We start from the raw sequence: 18,903 nt of genomic DNA, 5'->3' as shown, positions 1-18,903 counted from the left end.
TTTGATATCTTGTATAATAGATATAGAATAAATAAATGTCTTTAAATCGCGTGACATTTAACCGATTACTTTTTATTACAGTTTTAATAATATTTTTCGAAGATTCGTATTCTCTTAGGATATCAACAGTGTCCTTTCAGTTTTTTTCAATCTCTACTATTTCCTTTCTTAAGATACACGTAAAAGAATTGCTATTTTCTTTTTCTCTTTTTTTTCTCTCTTCTTTGTAAGCAGATCCAAACGATGATACATTTTTACGTGGAGTTGCTTCTCAAAGGGGATTAAAACTTGTGGGATTAAAAAGGTAGAAGAGAAAGAGAAGGGAAATGCGAAACTCGTGTTGCGATGGAAAAAAATGAGTATGCGAGAAGGTGCATCGGAAAGTGTTGCAACATTTAGGATTATTCTATAGGGAAAAGATTGTCTTTCTCGAATACTCGATATTCCACTTTTTTCCGTTTTTTTTTTCGCGCGACATCCATAAAAGTAATGAATATTTCTGTGTACTCTGACTCTCTTCGTGAAGCTAATGAATTTTTATAGACTTTCCATCGGATGCTAACATATTCGTATCTTCGATGGAATCGACAAATAAAGAAGATTTTTCTTATCATCTTCGTGCATGATAATAATAAATTTTATTATTAAATCACAATTATTGTTTTTTGATGGAAAACGAAGGAAACGAATAAAATCATATTCGATGTTACGTATATAGCATAAATAATAAATAAAAATTAAAAAAAAATTTTGTAAAAAACTTCATTAATTATGTACGGATTGGTTTTTCCTTTAAATTTCAAAGAAATCTTCTGGTATGTAATTTCTAAGAACGATATGTGATGCTGAACTCGTAATAAATTAGAAGAATTAATAAATTAGAAAGACATAAATTAGAAAATTTATGATTTCTTTTAAATTCACAATATTAAATATTGTCCGTTTGATATAAACGCGAACAAAATCGTAAGACTTGGAGAATCTATTTTATTCTCTTTATCTTTTTCATTCGAACGAATCAATTTTAATCTTCTCGGTCATGTTTTTCATTCATTCGTTTATTAATCAGTCATATTTATTTTATCGTATCGATACATATTTTTGCATCATATTTTATCGTATTAAAACATATAAAACGATATATTTTTGAAATTATCTATCTTTCAAAAAATTCCTCCATATTTTGTCAATGAAATATTTTTTTACGCTCTTATGATACGCAAGAAAGATCTCCTTAAGTACACGAATGCGTTGCTTATCAAAAAAGATATATAAAACATTTACAGATAAATGACAAGCGTATTTATCGACGGAATGCGTAATACGTTTTCTTGTAAACGAGATATTCATATAAATAATTACATAATGATATAAACGGTGTTTTTCATAATATAATACTTACAATTAATTTTACAATACGAAAAGAATTTCTTGCAGTAGTTGTTAAAAACAATTTCATAAAATCTCAAACATACAAATGTTATTATCAATTTATTAAAAAGATAAAAAACGTAGGAAGATAGGTACGTTAATTCTGGGGCTTTCATAGATGCTTTCGAAAGATCGCATTTTGCGTTTAGGATAGGCACCAACAAGAACGGTGATATCCATTCGCCTTGGCGAGAAAGCTTGGCGCGTATTAACGTCGTCCTACGAAGGAAGTATACTTACCAGAGAAGCGCATTAGCTTCGTTCGTTTACGTACCTACTCGCCATCGCGAGTCTAACGCGTACGTATATACTACGTATGTAGTAGGTACAGGTATGTCTTCTTCTTATTCTCTCCTAAGAGAGAAAACGCCACTCGGCCCTTCTAACGGTGCTCTTGCGTCGTTTTACGCGGCTCTTCTCTTTCGAAACACACGAGCATAATCATGCGTCGTTGCGAGAAATATATGTCTTGAGTGGTCCGTGTGCTACTAAGAATAAGAATATATATATATATATATATATATATATATATATATATATAGAGAGAGAGAGAGAGAGAGAGAGACAAAGAATGAGAAGGAAGACCTGCGAAGGGCTGTTTTCATATATAGACAAGCAAAGAGATGACAGAGGGTGAAAAGGGGTGGAACGGAGGGGGTGTACGAAGAGAGTCGGGCTAAAAGGTACGAAGAAGGAGTGCTTTGCTCGTAACGTCGAATAGAACAGGAACATAAAACGTTGGGTAGGAGGGTGCTGCTAGGAGCGTGTTGGTCTCCTGCAATTTCCTCAGGATCAACAAACTCAGCCCCGTCGGCTTATTAACTTTTATGAGGGGCGATCGTCGAGAGGTAAAAAAGTTGCGAGACTATGGCGTACTTTTTCTTTCTCTCTTTCTTTCTTTTTCTTTTTTTTTTCTATTTCGTTCGCTAGCTTTTACTCTTTTTCCAAGAGATGCGAGTCTCCAAAATTGTCCGAGGGATTCTTCTTCGAGTCGGACAAGTTCGAAGCTTTTCCACTCATAAAATCACGATATGGCTCTATAATTTTTAGGATAGTTATGAAGTTCCCGATTTAGGGAACTACCCTTTTGGTGATATTCCTATTTTTATAATGTCTCCGTGAAAGTTTTGTAATGTTTTTTTTAGTATTGTTGTTGCGCGTGATTGTATCGAGTTCAAAGTTATCTTTATTTTTATTTATTTTTTGTTTTCATTCGAACGCGAATCCGCACAAATTTTTTGCCGAAGAAAAACATTTTATCGACATTTTTTTCGTTTACTCGAATCCAATGGGCCAGGTGTGCTTCGCTAATTGCATCAACGTAAATGAAACCGGATGAAAGAATATTTTTGCAGCTCTGCTATGTACATATATCTATATTGTTGATAACGTCGTGCGATTAATCGATTGTAAGCGAATATCGTTTTAAAGAGAAAATTTATTTCTAATTGCTTCATGTTGTACCGTCGTATAATACAAATTGTCTCTCTCATTTTACTGTTTTCTCGCTTGAGGCGGAAATTCATCAGATCGAATCACTTCAAAAGAAAAAACAATTGAGGTTCAGCTCGAGTATCCTTGCTAATTTGCAATGGACGTTACCGTCGGGTGTTCATTTTTTGCGATATTAAATGCAAACGAGCAATTAGCAAATTTTGAAAAAAAAATTCAAACGCGAAAAGTACCGAATTGTTGATGAAATTCAAAACGATTTCAGTGTGATGATTTGACGATTACTTTTATCTTCCTTTAAAAGGATCTATCTCTTTTCAAATATGAAAATTTATTCTCGATTATTTCCCGACAGAAATTCACGGCTCGTACTAAACTTGACTTGCATTCTAAAAAAAGAAAAAGAGAGAAGAAAAGAGAAATAAACGCGTGGGACATGGACAGGAATAATTAAATGTAATGCTTTTAATAGGAACAGCGTGTGCTCTTAAACGACGAAAGCATAATTTCGTAAAAAGCGTAGACTCGTCATAAAACAGAGAGAGAGAGAGAGAGAGAGAGAGAGAGAGAGAGAGAGAAGGGGGCGAGGGAGAGAAAAGCGGATGAAACGTGATGCAGGTAAAGAACGTAAGAAATTATGGAAGTCTGATAATAAGATTGCAAATGTTCATGCAAATGCATATTTTTATCGGAAAGTGATAATAATATGAAATCTATAGTTGCCTCAAAAAGTAAGTTAACGATTGGCATATGCAGGTAAATGAATATGTTTAATAATAATGAAATATGTTTTAGTAACGTATTTTTTTATTTATATACTTTTGTTTATATAAGTAATATATGTAATATGTATGTATTTTTTTTATATAAATAATAAAATAATAAACTATCTAAATAATTATATAATATTATATAAATCAGAGTAAAACAATAATTTAATTTTTTATTAATAAATAAACAGCAATAAATGAAAAATGTATATTTTATACATTATATAACAGCATCAGAAAGTAAGTTAATAATATATAAATAATATTATAAAAATGTTAAATATTATTTATTTTAGTTTAACGTGCATTTTTCTTATATAGCTTTAAGGCGATTTGTTTCGCACCATTTTCTTGTTGTAATGTGAAATTCTTTTGAAAATCCATTTTTTTCGCAGAATCGAATAAATTTTCTTGTAATATATCGATATATCTAATTGTTGTTAATCTGTCATTAATAAATACTAAATTTTCTAAATCTCAAGTATTGAAGCATCCTCAAATCATTATAGAAGTATCCTCATGTTTCGTGGTCATGTTTACATTGCCTTTTTCAATATCTTTTCCTATTTTTCTTCGAACATAATGACTTTTATTATTATTTAAGATTTCCAATTTTGATTTGTAACTCTATATAATACTTTCTCAAAAAATCATTGGTTTATTTAAATATTCATACGCAAACTGTAACTGTTTTACAGCATTAATTTTTGATATTATGGTTTCTTGTAATGTACGCACTCGTAATATTCTGCATCGGCAATTCTTTGCCGAATTTCTATTATGCAGGTGAATAGTTAAATTTAAATTGCTTATTGTTTCGTTTCCTGTCATTAATGGATCCTTTTTTATTTCTCGAATTATTAAATTATTCTGACGACGTGTTGTTTTCCGCTTTCGTCTAATTTTTAGTTTCGTTTTGGTATGTCCAGCTTTTTTAGTTTTGTCACAAATCTTTTTAAGGCCTACCTTTGATAAATTATACCGTTCTTTATTAATAAAGGATAATCAGTCTTTCTTTATTCAAATATTTTTCATTTCTCTTCTACAAATCGTTCTCCTTTTCTTGGCATTTTCTATAGGAATAATATTATTTTGTTTATTTATCAAGCATTTGTATATTAGAAGTTATATTTTTTTAAGTTACAATTGTTAAATAGCTCGTAAGTTTAATTAATTAATAATTATTTATCGAAAGAAAAATACAATTTATCTTATTAATTTATTTACTGTTATATAAATACGTAATGATGAGTGTAAACTTAATAGTATTTTGTTAAAAATGCAATTAAAATAAAGAACGATCATTCTTACTAACGCACTTGTGTTTGAAAAGAAAAATATAGTCGTAGCAGCAAGACATTTATCTATTTGTTTACATTCAAATCGATAACAACTTAATCTTCTTATCGAGACACCCGTAGATAAAAATTTGTTTAACTTTTAGGAAGTTTCAGATATGTATTATTTATATTATATATCTTGTACATATTTTTTTAAATATGGAAAATTATTTTGCATAATTCATTTACGCTTGTCATATTTATTCTTAAATTCTATATTATTTACTGCATTTTCAATTTTGCAATTTGCCGCAAGCGGAATCAAAATTTCGGAAATTTACTCAGACTCATAACATTCTATAACATACACAACCATTATATACAGTACCAAGTAATTCTCCGTGAAATGACAACAAATACAGCTCTGGTGTTCTTGAGTTTACAAGACTGCGATAATGCTACGATATATGTATATACTTTAGTACAATTCGAAACAGCGAATTGTATAACATTAATATTTGTAGTATGGCATTTAAATATATTTCATTTGTATTTTTATATTGACAACATTTATTTCAACATGAACAGTTCGTACAAAATTTAGTATTCATAAAAACTTGTTTTTTATTAAATATTACCAAATAATATGAAAACGTTAGAGATAAGTGTAATGATGTTAACCAATTTGATTTAATTATTACATGATTTTTAATGAAACTTAAAAATTTGAATCTATAAGTTTTGGGAAGATAATTATTTCGAAATGCAGTTTTGAAGATAAATTCTGGATATAAAACTATATTACAAATCGCAAAAATTTTGAAAAGTAAAGTTGTTAAAGAACCAGTGTAAAATTAAAGATTTCTTTACTGAATTAAATTCAAATATTCTCCGATCACGTCGTATAGATAATGTTGAACGATCATTCTTTCTATGGAAATTGATCTTATCTGATAAACGTTATCAATTATCTATAACTAATATAAAAAGAATACTCGTAGTTTAATGTGATTTAAATAATAATTATAATAATAATATAATTATTGTACGTTTTCAATATACTTATAATATTTCACTTCTTTTTGCATACATATATTGTTATACTTATGCATACGTTCATATATTATATTTTCATATTTCAATATGTGATTTGCATATTTCAACATATTTTAAGTGCATAAACATTTCCACATTTATCTGATGATATTGTCAAAAAGGAAGATTAGCAAGAAAAAAAAAAAAAAGAAATAAACGGATGCAAAATTCCATCGAAAAAGTTTGATTTCGTGAAACTTTCGTCGACTACAGTTAACTATGTGAATTTCACAGATATTTACGTGCAAATATCGCATTCGTTTTTCCCTCGGTACGATGAAGTTTCTTTCTTAGCGTTTGCACATAAATCTCTCGTGAAGATTTTTGCGGCCATGGCAAAAGGGAAGTATATCTTCATTTTCCATCGTCGAGTTTCGCCAGAGGCTCTTCGGTCCTTTGGGCTTCTTCCTTCCAACTAATTCGTAGGCGATCTTTCTACGTGAACGTTGCATTCTAGCACCGATTCATGAATTAAACAACGTGAGCTAGCTCCACATCCACAGGCTGTTTTGTTTGCGGTAACGTATGCGAGGAAACACGTTAAAGATGTGTGAGTGAACGCTGGTACTTCCCCTTTCTCTTACTCATGGGAAATTCGAGAGAGAAAAAGAAAGGGAGAGAGAGAGAGAGAGAGAGAGAGAGAGAGAGAGAGAGAGAGAGAGAGAGAGAGAGAGAGAAAAGGGGAAAACAAATTAGAAAATGATGGAGTCCAAGAAATTATCTACGACCGATCGGCAATTGGTTTATTCGAGAATCAGCAATTTTTTTCTTTTTAGATCGTCTAAGCCACCCTTCGAGGTACCCTTCCTAAACGAAAGGTTCCCAAGTTCACGTAAGTTCACGAAGGTAACACTTAAAAAAATCTCGCTTTTATTTGTCCTCTCATCGACTTTCCAGAAGCTTTTTTCTTAGACGCATAATTGCGTTGCTGCGTGTTTTTCTTCGTTGAACGTAAAATTGCACGAATTGTTTTCTAGATTTTTTTTTCTCCTCTTTCCTTTTTTTTTTTTGGAAAACAATACGGTACTAATTTGCGAAAAAAGAAAAAATCATGTTGAAATGTAGCGTACACCTAAATATTGTTTCATTCTTGGCAAGTTGAATGCATCTTTAAAACGTTTTCTTCATTTTATCGTTTATTTTACTTTCTTACATTTAACGAACGCTTAGCATAATTGCTTCGCATGATCGAAAATGTTCGATTAATTCGTTTTACTTGTTTTATTGATCTTTTTAGATGATTTGCATATTGTATTGCACCTCTCTCTTTCTCTTTCTCTCTCTCTCTCTCTCTCTCTCTCTCTCTCTCTCTCTCTCTCTTTAAAGAGCCACTTTGCTAGTTTAGACGTTTAACGAGGTGATCATGGCAACTCATTTGTTTGAAACTTTCTGAGAATACGTAATCTACATGCAAGAATTTCATATATGTAAATATTAATAGCATTCGTTTATTTTAATTTCACTTTACAGGAGTACGATATAATTGTGATCGTTAAATAGGTTCTAAGTATAATAATATTTCATATGATGTTTCATATAATATTTCCTTTTATACGAGTACATAATCATAAGTGTTAAATGGGTCTTTCGAAAAGGGATTTTAGTAAATCTGGTAAGAGAATGATAAAATAGAAAGGAGAGGCTGTTTCTAAAGCGATTACTCTCTAATGGTAGCGCAGGATGACATTGTGGTTTATCTCTTGATGTTTCTATATCGATGAGAACGACGTAAAGAAGCAGCTTGAAGAGGAAGAGAAGGAAAAGTTCAGATTAGGAGCTTTACCTCGGAGTCCTTCGTCAAGGACGATCGTGCTCGTTTAGCCGCTTAGCCTCGATCTTCCAGGCTTTACAATTAAGCTCCCGCGTTTGCCGGTGACGTACATCGTGAGGGAAAGCTTCTTCGTAATTATGTTACGTCATTAAGGACATTGTTAACCCTTGGGAATATTCGAGAACGTTGGAATCGTCGTCTCTGCGGTTACTGCTCCTCTGCCTTCTAAGAAATACAATCATGTCCAATACTCGATTTCATTTCAATACGAGGCAAATAGCTTTCGCTTAATTATATTTTCTCACTGGATATTATTCGGTTAATGAGATGAAAGGAAGAATGAGTAAAAGGGAGATCGAGAAAAAGATTTTCAAATGCCTCATCCGTGAAGATTTCTCAAGACCTACTATTTTTTATTGTTGTACGAAACGCTCGTCTTTGAGAATTCATTGAGTGTTTATTTCATAGATTTCGTAGACAAAATTAAGGATCCTTAGCGATTGCTTATTTGTGTTTCAGACATTCCTTATGAATATTCAGTTTTCCGGTCTTTCCTAAACAGGAGAAAAACTCAAAAGGTAAACTCGTAGGTCAAATATTTGTCTTAAGTTTACCTTTGAAATATTTACGTTATAATGGTAACTTTGTGCAGTCACATCGTGTTTAAATATAATCTAATAGAATAATACGGATACATCTCGAATCAATCAAATATTCCTTTCCTTTCACTTTTCTTCATTTTTTTTCTTCTCCCTTTATTTTTATCTTTTCCTTTTCCCCTAATTTTTCTAACCGGTTTGCCGGTTGATTAGTCGCTTCGGAGAACTCTAAAAGTAGCGATCCACTTGAGAGTGTTTTGCGATAATTACTCTCGAAAGTACTCTCATATTTTGTATCCATTTAAGAACAATTTCAAGAATTTTTACTCTCAGATAATCACGTTCGCCGAGAGTTTACTATCACCAAGAACGCTTAGTACTATGTTCTTTTGAGATTCGTCTATGCCCATCTAAATAAGTGTTATATTTACGTTCGTTTGTTTTGTTGCTCGATTTCGGATAAGAGTCAGATAACCTTTACATTCCTTTGTTCACAATATTTTTACCTCATGTATTGTTATTAATTTGAAGGTCTTCTACAATTTTATCTTTGTAAGTATTTTCGTGTTTGTCATTTCTCGATAATTATTATCGTAAATGTTATTTTCTCTAACAAGAAAGATATTATCGAGGTTTAATTTGCGATAATTTAATTCTCAAGTGGACTTAAACACAAATAAGCCTCTTCAAAACGCAATAGTTTTATTTTACGAATTTCATATTCTTAGAATTTTCAAAAAAGCATCATGCTGTATAAGATAATAATCCAGTTTAACGTCGTCGTAAGTTTATATGAAAATTTCTAAATTACTTATTCGCTTTAATATTAGTTTTCTTCTCACTGAACTGATCAAAATCGTTCGTTCACTTTTAGACTATCCAGTCACTCGAGAAGTTTTGCATCAAGGAAGGGTAATTTTCATCTTGATGAGAGTTCGTTTCGTGTTCGAGATTTAACTTGAAGCTCTTCTTCATGGTTTTCGAGTCCGATTTGCGGCGTACGCACTACCGATCGGTTACGAGCCGCTTGTGAAATGAGAAATATACCCGAGGCCTCCTTTAGCGTGAAAAAGATTTCATTGAAATCAGCTTCGTTCATGTTTCTATCGTTCGTAGCGTAGCGAAATTCAAGTAGCGTAGCGAGAAGGATGGAGAGAGAGAGAGAGAGAGAAAGAAAGAATGAGAAAGAGAGGGAGAGAGAGAGAGAGAGACAGACAGACAGACAGAGATAGAATGAGTGCGATAAACAGATCAACGGCTGAGAATAACCAATCTAGTTTGCGCCAATTCGAGAAGAGGAGGAACGAACAAATTGCCAGGTACGTATAATAAAGGGGCATACATTTTTCAATTTATTTTTTTTTGTTTTTCTTTTTTTTTCTTTAATTTTTTGATAATACTCTTACCTTATCGTCGTAAGTGACATTTAACGATTCTTTGTATTTGTTCTCAGATTAACAATATAAAAAAAAGATACGTGTACGGGAACAGAGTTAATTAAACGGTTTCATTGATTAGATTTCGTAATTAAAGTTAAACGTAACCAAGCACTCCCAAGAAATTGATAAATGTATAATATCGAATAGAATTTATCTCGTAATATCAGCGAAACTGTGATTGATTAAATAGATGTGAATGGTCTCTTAGAATTTCATCTTGCGAATAATAGTTATACAATACTGTGTATCTATATACTATCTGGTAGAGGTTGGAAAGATCTCAGTACGGGGTCGAATGTATGTGCGGACGGTTCGCTTAAGAGTTCTGCGAAAATGTATTTACGTTGGACCAATCTATGTTTTTACGTTTTCATTGTGTCCTGTTTCATTTGCTTCGAGGTGAAAAGTGAGTTTAATGTTAAATCGCCTGACAGGAAGTTAAAGATTCTCGGGATATTCCCACATCCCGGAAAAAGTCATTTCTTCGTTATTCAACCTATATTAGAAGAATTAGCCAGACGTGGACATGAACTAACAGTGATCTCATATTTTCCAAGAACGAACAGTAGCAAGGCAAGGGAACCATTACCTAATTACAAGGAGATCAGTCTGATCGATGAGAATTATATAATTAACGAGGATTCGATCGATCTAAGCAAAATACGTCATTTACCGATCATTACTTTATTAATGGAATTAAATCATCTTAAAAATCGTGGTCAAATTAGTTGTGACAATGGGCTGAGCAATTCAAAGATTCTCGAACTTCTTCGTTCAAACCAGAAATTCGACTTAATTTTCATAGAGAACTTCAACACCGATTGTTTCTTGAGTATAGTACATAAGTATAAGGTGCCTTTCGTGGGAATAACAACTTGTCAGATCATGTCCTGGACGAATAATCATATTGGAAATCCCGATGACGAAGCTAACATACCTTCTGTATTCGGACAGAGAAGAAAACCAATGAGTTTCTTCGATAGAACTGCAAATTTCTTATGGATCCATATACAAAATATTTTATTTGATTTCTGGTACGACTGGTATCATCGTGTCCCAGCCGAAAAACTTTTTGGATCCCATTTGCCAAGATTCAAAGATATTGCCAAAGAGCAATCGATTTTATTGGTGAACACGCATTGGTCTCTCCATGGTTCCAGACCATTACTTCCAAACGTCATTGAAATTGGTGGTGTTCATCTGCCGTCTTCAACGAAGCCACTACCACAAGACATTGCTAAGTTTCTCGATGAAGCGAAGGAAGGTGTACTGTACTTTTGCCTTGGATCCATGATCAAAACATCATCGATGCCACCGGACAAACTTCAGGCTATTGTCAAGGTCCTTGGTTCTATACCAAGAAAAGTAATCTGGAAATGGGAAACTGATGATTTCCTTGACAAACCTGACAACGTTTTCATCAGCAAATGGTTACCACAATTCGACATATTAAGTAAGTAGAAAACAAATCGATCAATTCGATCAATCTAGAATTAAACAGAGCGAGTCGAGTTTTCGTTGTTGTTTAATTTGTTTCCTAAAACTAAATGATCTTACTATTTTTCATTTCTTCTTGCTGATAACGATGGTGTAATCGTATTGCATATTTCCTTGTGTACTTTGTAATTGAGATTCATCTGTTGATCAACAAGATTGATTTCCGTACGAAATGAGTATTTATGTGTATCGTATGTGTACTGTATATGCATTTAGTAAGTAAACATTCGTATATTATATATCTATAATAGCTACATAGAGAGAGAGAGAGGAGGAAAATAACACAGATATACTATACGCATACAAAATAGTGTGTATATATATATATGCGTATTCTCCGAACATATAATGTATATATAATACGTATATATCATATAATACGCATGCAACGTACATATAATACTCATATATCATAAGTAAGTTTTATGATTAGATTAGATAATTAAAGATTAGATTAACAGATGCTCAATATCTGATAATTTAACATTTTTAATGTTTTTTTATGGATATATATAATAACATAAAAGATAAAGAATCAAACCATTTTTCTCATTGATATTTCCGACGGAAAATTAATGATCCTTAGACATCGTGAACAATCGTTCCCGTCAATTTTTCATTTCGGTGTAAGTACGCAGGTAAAAAGATTTTTCGAATGGCTTTGACGTAGAGACGATCAATGGAAGTTCTCCTGTAGGACATCGCATGGTTCAATATCTTCGTAACGGTGATATTACGTATCACGTTCAACTATAAATTTCCTTCTTGAAATATTGAGTACAAAGAAATCGTGGTCGTGTTAAACGAAATCAATTAATTAACGTTTCGATAGTTTCGCGTCATTTACTGGACATTTACGACCTATGTTCCTGTGATCTCTAAATTAATTTTATTGAAAAAGAAAATAAGGTATTGCAATTTCGAGAAGTAATTATTTCAAGTAAGCCTATCCAATCAATTTTGGAATCTAACAGGGACGTGTGCTTGGATATGTCTTGTATCTTATTTATACTCTAGATATATCAATTTCTATAAAAGTAACTACAGCTACATTTGCATGATGATAAGATAAGTTTTGCCTCTCACGATGATGAGCTATTAGAAAAAGCTATAAAATTATTATTATTATTATTGATTTAAATCTATTAAAATTTGCAAAAGTATCTAAATAATATAGTTACGTGACCTGCAAATTGAAATAAATGAAAATAAACTAAATCACATGCGACTTTCATCTTATGAAAAAATTTATATCCTCTAGTAAAATTAAACGATATAGTAATTCCACGAAAGAATTCACTATCATGATTTTAGATAGAAGATTAATATGGGAAAAATGTGTATAGACGAAATCTCGGCTTTAAATAAAAGCTAAAAAATAAAAGCCAAGACATGGCTGAGAAGATCATTTTAAAATGAAAAAGACGAATTACTGACTGTGAATTATGGTCTGTAATTCGAATACAGAAATTTTACATAGATCTCAAGATTTGAAATCGAAAATTCTTTGCAATATATGTAATGTCCCATAGTACGTTTCCTATGACATAATACATAACGATTTGGGAATACTCATAGTTAAACAAGAGATATCAAACTACAGCAAACGCCGTATTAGTTATCAGAGCATGAAAATCCATTTTTATAATAAATTGTATAATTATTTTTACAATTATTTTTTTATAAATTTAATATAATAATAATTGCATAACAAACTATTCAGAACGATAAGGTATAAGAATGTGTATGAAAAAAATGGAGTATTTGTTATTATAATAAACTATCGATTATTACGATTAATTCTTTAAATTGTAAAAAAAAAACTGATTGTTTGCAACTATAAAAATAATTATGTAAATAATCGATATATTTTTAATCAATATTTACAAATCGAAATAATTTCAAGCTAATTTCAGAAAACATTATATCTTTTGATCTTTTATTTAATTAGATATTTAATAGCGTTTTTCCCATACAATTGTGTAAGTCATGCTTCATAAGAAAAACAACGTTAAGATATTATACATCGACATTACGACAGTATAGAATTTCACCTTGGACATTCGTTTGCTCTTATGTTGTGTCTTAAATTAGACACGTTATACGAACGTTTTAAAAATAAGCGTCTCATCACAAGACTAATTATCGCAGAGAAGTTGTTGAATAGATTCGTATATAGCACAATTAGTGTATATGAAAACAAACAAATTTAATTTAGAATATCGCGAGTGTTCATGCATTCTCTTTATAAAAAAAAGCGCATTGGGAATGAATGAATATCGAACAATCATTAATTTTTTAAATACAATTCATTAATTTTGATCTATTTTCTTTTAACTGTTAAGAATAATATTATATATCTATTAGTTAGATATATAATTTTAGTTTAGATATATAATTAATAAAATTATTAAATTATATATCCGTTAATATTAAAGTTATACTAACGAAAAAATAATGTTATTATAACTTTCGTTACGAAATTTAATGAAAAATTAAATTGTTGCACACATGTTACATTGTACATTAACATTTTCATGAGTCACGTAAGTACACACATATGGATGGCAACCCAGACGCTAATTTGAAACGCTTTTTGTTTTTCACTTGCAACACTTTATCCAGATGTGTGTACGTTTCAGTATTTTCAACAATAATTAAATATTTTTCCTATGTTTTAATAAAATTAGGGCCAACATTTCTGTTTCATTATTTGACTAAAACATTATTAATAAAATCTATTTTTGTGTGTCTGCATGTGTGCACATAAGCAAAATTGAAGAGAGAATTATTATAAACGTTAAATTAATAATTATAAACATTAAAATATGTTTTACAATTTCAAAATTCAATACAATTAAGAGTCATCAAGATAGATTTCATTTGCCATGGAACCTTTCACGTACTCGCACGAGATCCTGTCTTGTCATCGATCGAGAGCACGTGTGCGACTCTTTGCGAACACGTGGTCGATACTTTCTTGGAATTATTGAGAGGAGAAGGAGGAGGAGGAGGAGGAGAAAGAGAAGGAGAAGGATGGAAGAGGAACGAGGAAAGAGGAAAGGAAAAGGACAGACAGACTTTCGGCCTCTGACACTCGTTTCAATAACTTGAGACTTTTCGTGGATTCGAAATGCCGAATCTCTGAGATATCCTCTTCTCTCCTTTTCTCAGCATCTCTTCGATCTCGATCCACGAAACCCCACGTGAAAATCTGATCGAGGCTTTTTCACGACGGCTGACGGTTTTTATTGCCATACGACGCGTTCGATGATCGACGATCGCACCTGCCGTGCATGCATATCGACTTTTTCGTCTTCTTTCCTATCTCTCACGTTCTCTCTTTCTTTCTCTCGCCTATTCTTCTTTGTCTTTGATCTTTCTTAGATATAATGTGTTAGATACAATACGTTTGAAAAATTATTATGTTCGATTTAAAATGTTTATTTTCTTTTATCCTCTTATTTGATCGATAAGATGAGTTTGTTTGCATTAATTTCATTTTGATTATAAGATTGTTGATGGACAATTATTTTTGCGGTTCGGAAATTATTATTAGATAAGATCGATGATATATAAAAAATATATCTTATAAATGGATTGACAGTGCATATGGAATAAATCTTGTTAAAATTTAATCGGATTGAAAATAATAGAAGCATTATAATTGATGTATTATCAAGTTTAACATTTCATGTTCTTTTATAAATTATTATTGATTCAAATTCGTTACTTTTAGATATGTGATTGAATAGTAAAATACTAGAGTATATGTGGCTGAATAGTAGCAACTAAATAATATGATTATTAAAATATTAAAAAATTCTCTACGGGTATCTGTACGATAAAACTATGCGCGATAAACTTATGTAAAAAAACTTATGTAAAAGTCACATACTGCAAAGTTATATAAAGAGAAAAACTGCGGACAGAGATTAATTTTAAGAGAAATATATATAATAGAAGTATATTGGAAATAAAAAATAATCTTTATTCGATATTCTGGTTATCAAACAAAATTCATTATTTCTCGGAATAAATTTAATTTAGTTTTATCTTCGCCTTAATTATTTTCGTCATTTTTTTAATTTAACTGTTTTTTTTTATTCTTGAAATTAGATAATGTAGTCGACTTCAATACTTTGATTATAATACGTAATTATAAATTTATAGTTAATGATATGGATTCGCTGTTAGATCTCTCTTATCTTAGATTCCTGAGTTTCAGGTTTCGTAATATTGCGTTAGTTTAATAGGGAGTTAGAAAAGCGTTGTGAAACGTTGTAGTTTTAAAAATCATTAGAACTCACTCGACAGTGGACTCATGAATAGGTAACGACTAGTAGATCGTATATATGGACACATGTATGTGTTTGTATTTTATCGAGTATATAATCGATTATGTAATCGTATCGGACAGGTCAGGCGTTTGGTACGATTCTCTCGAGATAATTATCGAAGTAATGTTTATCTTTGAGCTCTTAGGTTAATTGCTTTTCGAGCTTTCCAATTAGTTGACTTTGCTCTTTTGCCATCAGAGTAAAGCGATCCTACCGACGTCGTCACTAACTTACGATCAAGTCAGCACGCTGAGGCTGATTAGTGTACGTTAAATTATTCAGAGGAGGAAGAATCATTGCGGGAGTCTTGGTCAGATTGATCGTGCCATTAGATATAGAAAAAGAGAGAGAGAGAGAGAGAGAGAGAGAGAGAGAGAGAGAGAGAGAGAGAGAGAGAGAGAAAGAGAGAGAAAGAAAAGAAACGTAAAATGTAATTTTAAAATCAATTTCTTCATGTTTTAGCTATCATATCATAGGGGTTATATTCTTTGATAATAATTCACCAGCCATTATAATATGTGTTTAAAATACAATTTTCTTGGAAATATTTCATTACACGCCGATACGTTTTATATAATTTTATAAATTGCTCTAGTGTTATTATTCAATATTTAAATTTTCCCTAGTCATGTTAGAATATATGTGCAGTATTAACCAATCGTCGACGACCACTAGACTCAAGGGAATATAGAATATGAGTACGTACGCACTCGACCGCGATGACCACGAAAACATGAGCGATCCAAAGATGACTCGTTTTTCTGTTTGTCTTGTTTTTTGTTTGTTCGTCGACCTGATCACCAATGACTAGTCGAGAGTACTTACTAGTACTACATGTAGCCTTGATCGGCTTACGAGCTTCTGAAGTAAATGGTTTTATGCGTGGATCATAATTTAAATATTTTAGATTGCATTAGATACATTAGATCGCAAAATGACTAGGATGAAAAAAAGAATTAACTACTTGAACGTTTCATACTCATTGTTCCAATATATGTTGTGTAAATTAATATACTCATCTAATAATTTTCATAACATTTTAAAAATATAAATGATATACAAAGATTTATTCATCATATTACATTTCGTTCTTATTAGTAAGTATACTTTTAGTCTTCTATATGTCACAAGAGAAAATTTTAAAATGTTTTAAATAAAGTTTTTAAAATCGAGTGTCGACTCACTGTATCTAGAGTGACCCTTACGTTATTTAACGTTTTAAATTTCTTGCCTTTTATGTTCAAAGGCTTAACGTCGATGTAAAGATATTGATAATGGTTATAACGTTATGCGCGCTAATGTCTAAGCACAAAGAGCTTGCTTCGTAAATTAGCTTCTATATACTTCGTTAATAACTTTTTATCTCACAGTAATGTATCGATTACCGTTCTTCAACATTATAGTTACATTAATGTTGTAATAGCAATTTTCTTTGAGGCTAAAGCTTCTCTCTCTCTCTCTCTCTCTCTGTCTCTCTCTCTCTCTCTCTCTCTCTCTTTCTCTCTTTTGCTATCTGTCTTAAAGATTAAACTAGCTCACACTAAAGTCTAAAGAAGCACATTACCGATGTAAAGCCAAAATGATATCTTCGATGGTATTAATTTACATAGCGAGTTGGTAAATTGCTATGAAATATCGAAAGCCGCTTTTCAATTGAGATCGATTTGGAAACTTCGATATTCGCCATTCAACCAGGCCTTTCTGAAAGCAGCAAATAGTTTTGAAGCTTCAAAAGCTGCTTGCGTGGGCGGGAAGCTTTGAAAGCTTCGAAACCATTTCAGCGAGTGGATTCAACGATTTGATGTGAAGAGGCATATCGATCGTTGTATCGTAGTTTGTCCTTAGAAAAGAATTATTTTTCGTATAAAAGCAACGGCTGTACGATCAATGTTTTACATTTTATCGAATAATTCGAACAATATTTGCTAATCGAATATCGAATCAAGAGATGGCTACTTCAATAAGCAAATCAATTATCACGTTCGTATTAATACGAGAAATTGTTCTACTGCCGAATATTAGCTATTTGTTTTTTTTAAATAGTTTTGTTTTCATTATTGGAAATACGTATATGTACACACACACACACACCCACACACATATACACGTACATACGTACATACATACATATATATATATATGTATATACATATACACATGTATATACATAAATAGTTATATATATACATACATATATAGTTTTATATATACATACGTATATATGTAGGACTGTATGCATATAGCTAAATGATTCGATCTCTCTTGCGTAATCGTTTAAGTATCGTATTGGCTCTTTCATTCATTTAGACTAGATATTGCCAATATGGGCGATTTATTCATTGAAAAAGGTTATCCGATCGAACGCGTATAGATTATTCGAAGTATCGTCGATTAACTAACATGAATGAAATGAAATTGTAGTGGAATTTAGGTTTGAAAAGTCTACGAAAAAATATTTGTTAGATAATGTTAAAAGATACTCGTTATTTATCTTTTTGATTAGTTATTAATTTGTTCAATGAAAGAAGTAAAACTGATTGAAGGTAATAAGTTGAGTCGCTCCTATTTATAGTTCAGTCGTTTCTTCTAAGTTTATTATTTTGTATTCTTAGAACATTTTCGCCTACGTATGTACTCCTTTCGGAAAGTAGTTTAAGGTCACATTAGTTTCAGCGTATGTACACAAAATTCTTGTGCTACTTACAAATTCTCTCTCTCTCTTATTTTTTTTCTAATTATTTATTTGACATTTTGTTTGATTCTTTGGAAAATAATCATTAATAAAATAATATTAGTATTCTCCTAATTAGTTATTCAATTCTATTAATGAGTTTTCTCAAATAATTATTAACTCTGTAATATTGTATGAGAATTTTAATAGAATAATATAAGTTTATAATTATTATTTTGTTTGAGATTAGTTTTGTAGCATAATAATTTAAACAGAAATTTATTTTAATAAACAAGTACGAAAAGAGAATCAATATGGATACATTTTAGAGAAATCAGCAAATGTTCGAATATAGTGATCAGAGTTTGAAACTTGGAGAACTTTCTATGAATGATAAATCCAGCAGATCTACGTATACTAACATTTCTATTTTTCATGAATAGGACAAATGCAACGAGTAATTTTAATGGCAATGCCACAAATGTTGCAGTGGTTTTTATTATAAAAGCAACGTCCTTTGGAAGCAATATTTCGGTTTAACGCTTCTAATCTTGCCAG

General features: G+C 31.2%; 1 protein-coding gene and 1 long non-coding RNA gene across 2 annotated transcripts in view; one reads left to right on the top strand and one right to left on the bottom strand.

Moving 5' to 3' along the window:
* Nucleotides 1-7,460: 7,460 nt before the first annotated feature.
* Nucleotides 7,461-9,515, bottom strand: LOC122629166. Its single transcript, XR_006327196.1, has 2 exons — nt 8,830-9,515; nt 7,461-8,353 (listed from the first exon to the last, which is right to left on the bottom strand). It is a non-coding gene; the product is annotated as an uncharacterized LOC122629166 (long non-coding RNA).
* A 450-nt stretch (nt 9,516-9,965) lies between these two features.
* The window catches only part of LOC122629096 (UDP-glycosyltransferase UGT5-like), a 43,352-nt gene continuing 34,414 nt past the window's right edge, over nt 9,966-18,903 (top strand). Inside the window, exon 1 of the mRNA XM_043812180.1 lies at nt 9,966-11,290. Within this exon, the coding sequence (XP_043668115.1) occupies nt 10,171-11,290 (1,120 nt within the window). The 5' untranslated portion in view covers nt 9,966-10,170. The remainder of the gene's footprint in view (nt 11,291-18,903) is intronic.

This window comes from Vespula pensylvanica, chromosome 1 (assembly GCF_014466175.1).
Source record: "Vespula pensylvanica isolate Volc-1 chromosome 1, ASM1446617v1, whole genome shotgun sequence".
In the NCBI taxonomy this organism is placed as follows: Eukaryota; Metazoa; Arthropoda; class Insecta; order Hymenoptera; family Vespidae; genus Vespula; species Vespula pensylvanica.
The sequence above is the reverse complement of the archived record's forward strand: the minus strand, read 5'-3'. Positions and strand labels throughout refer to the sequence as shown.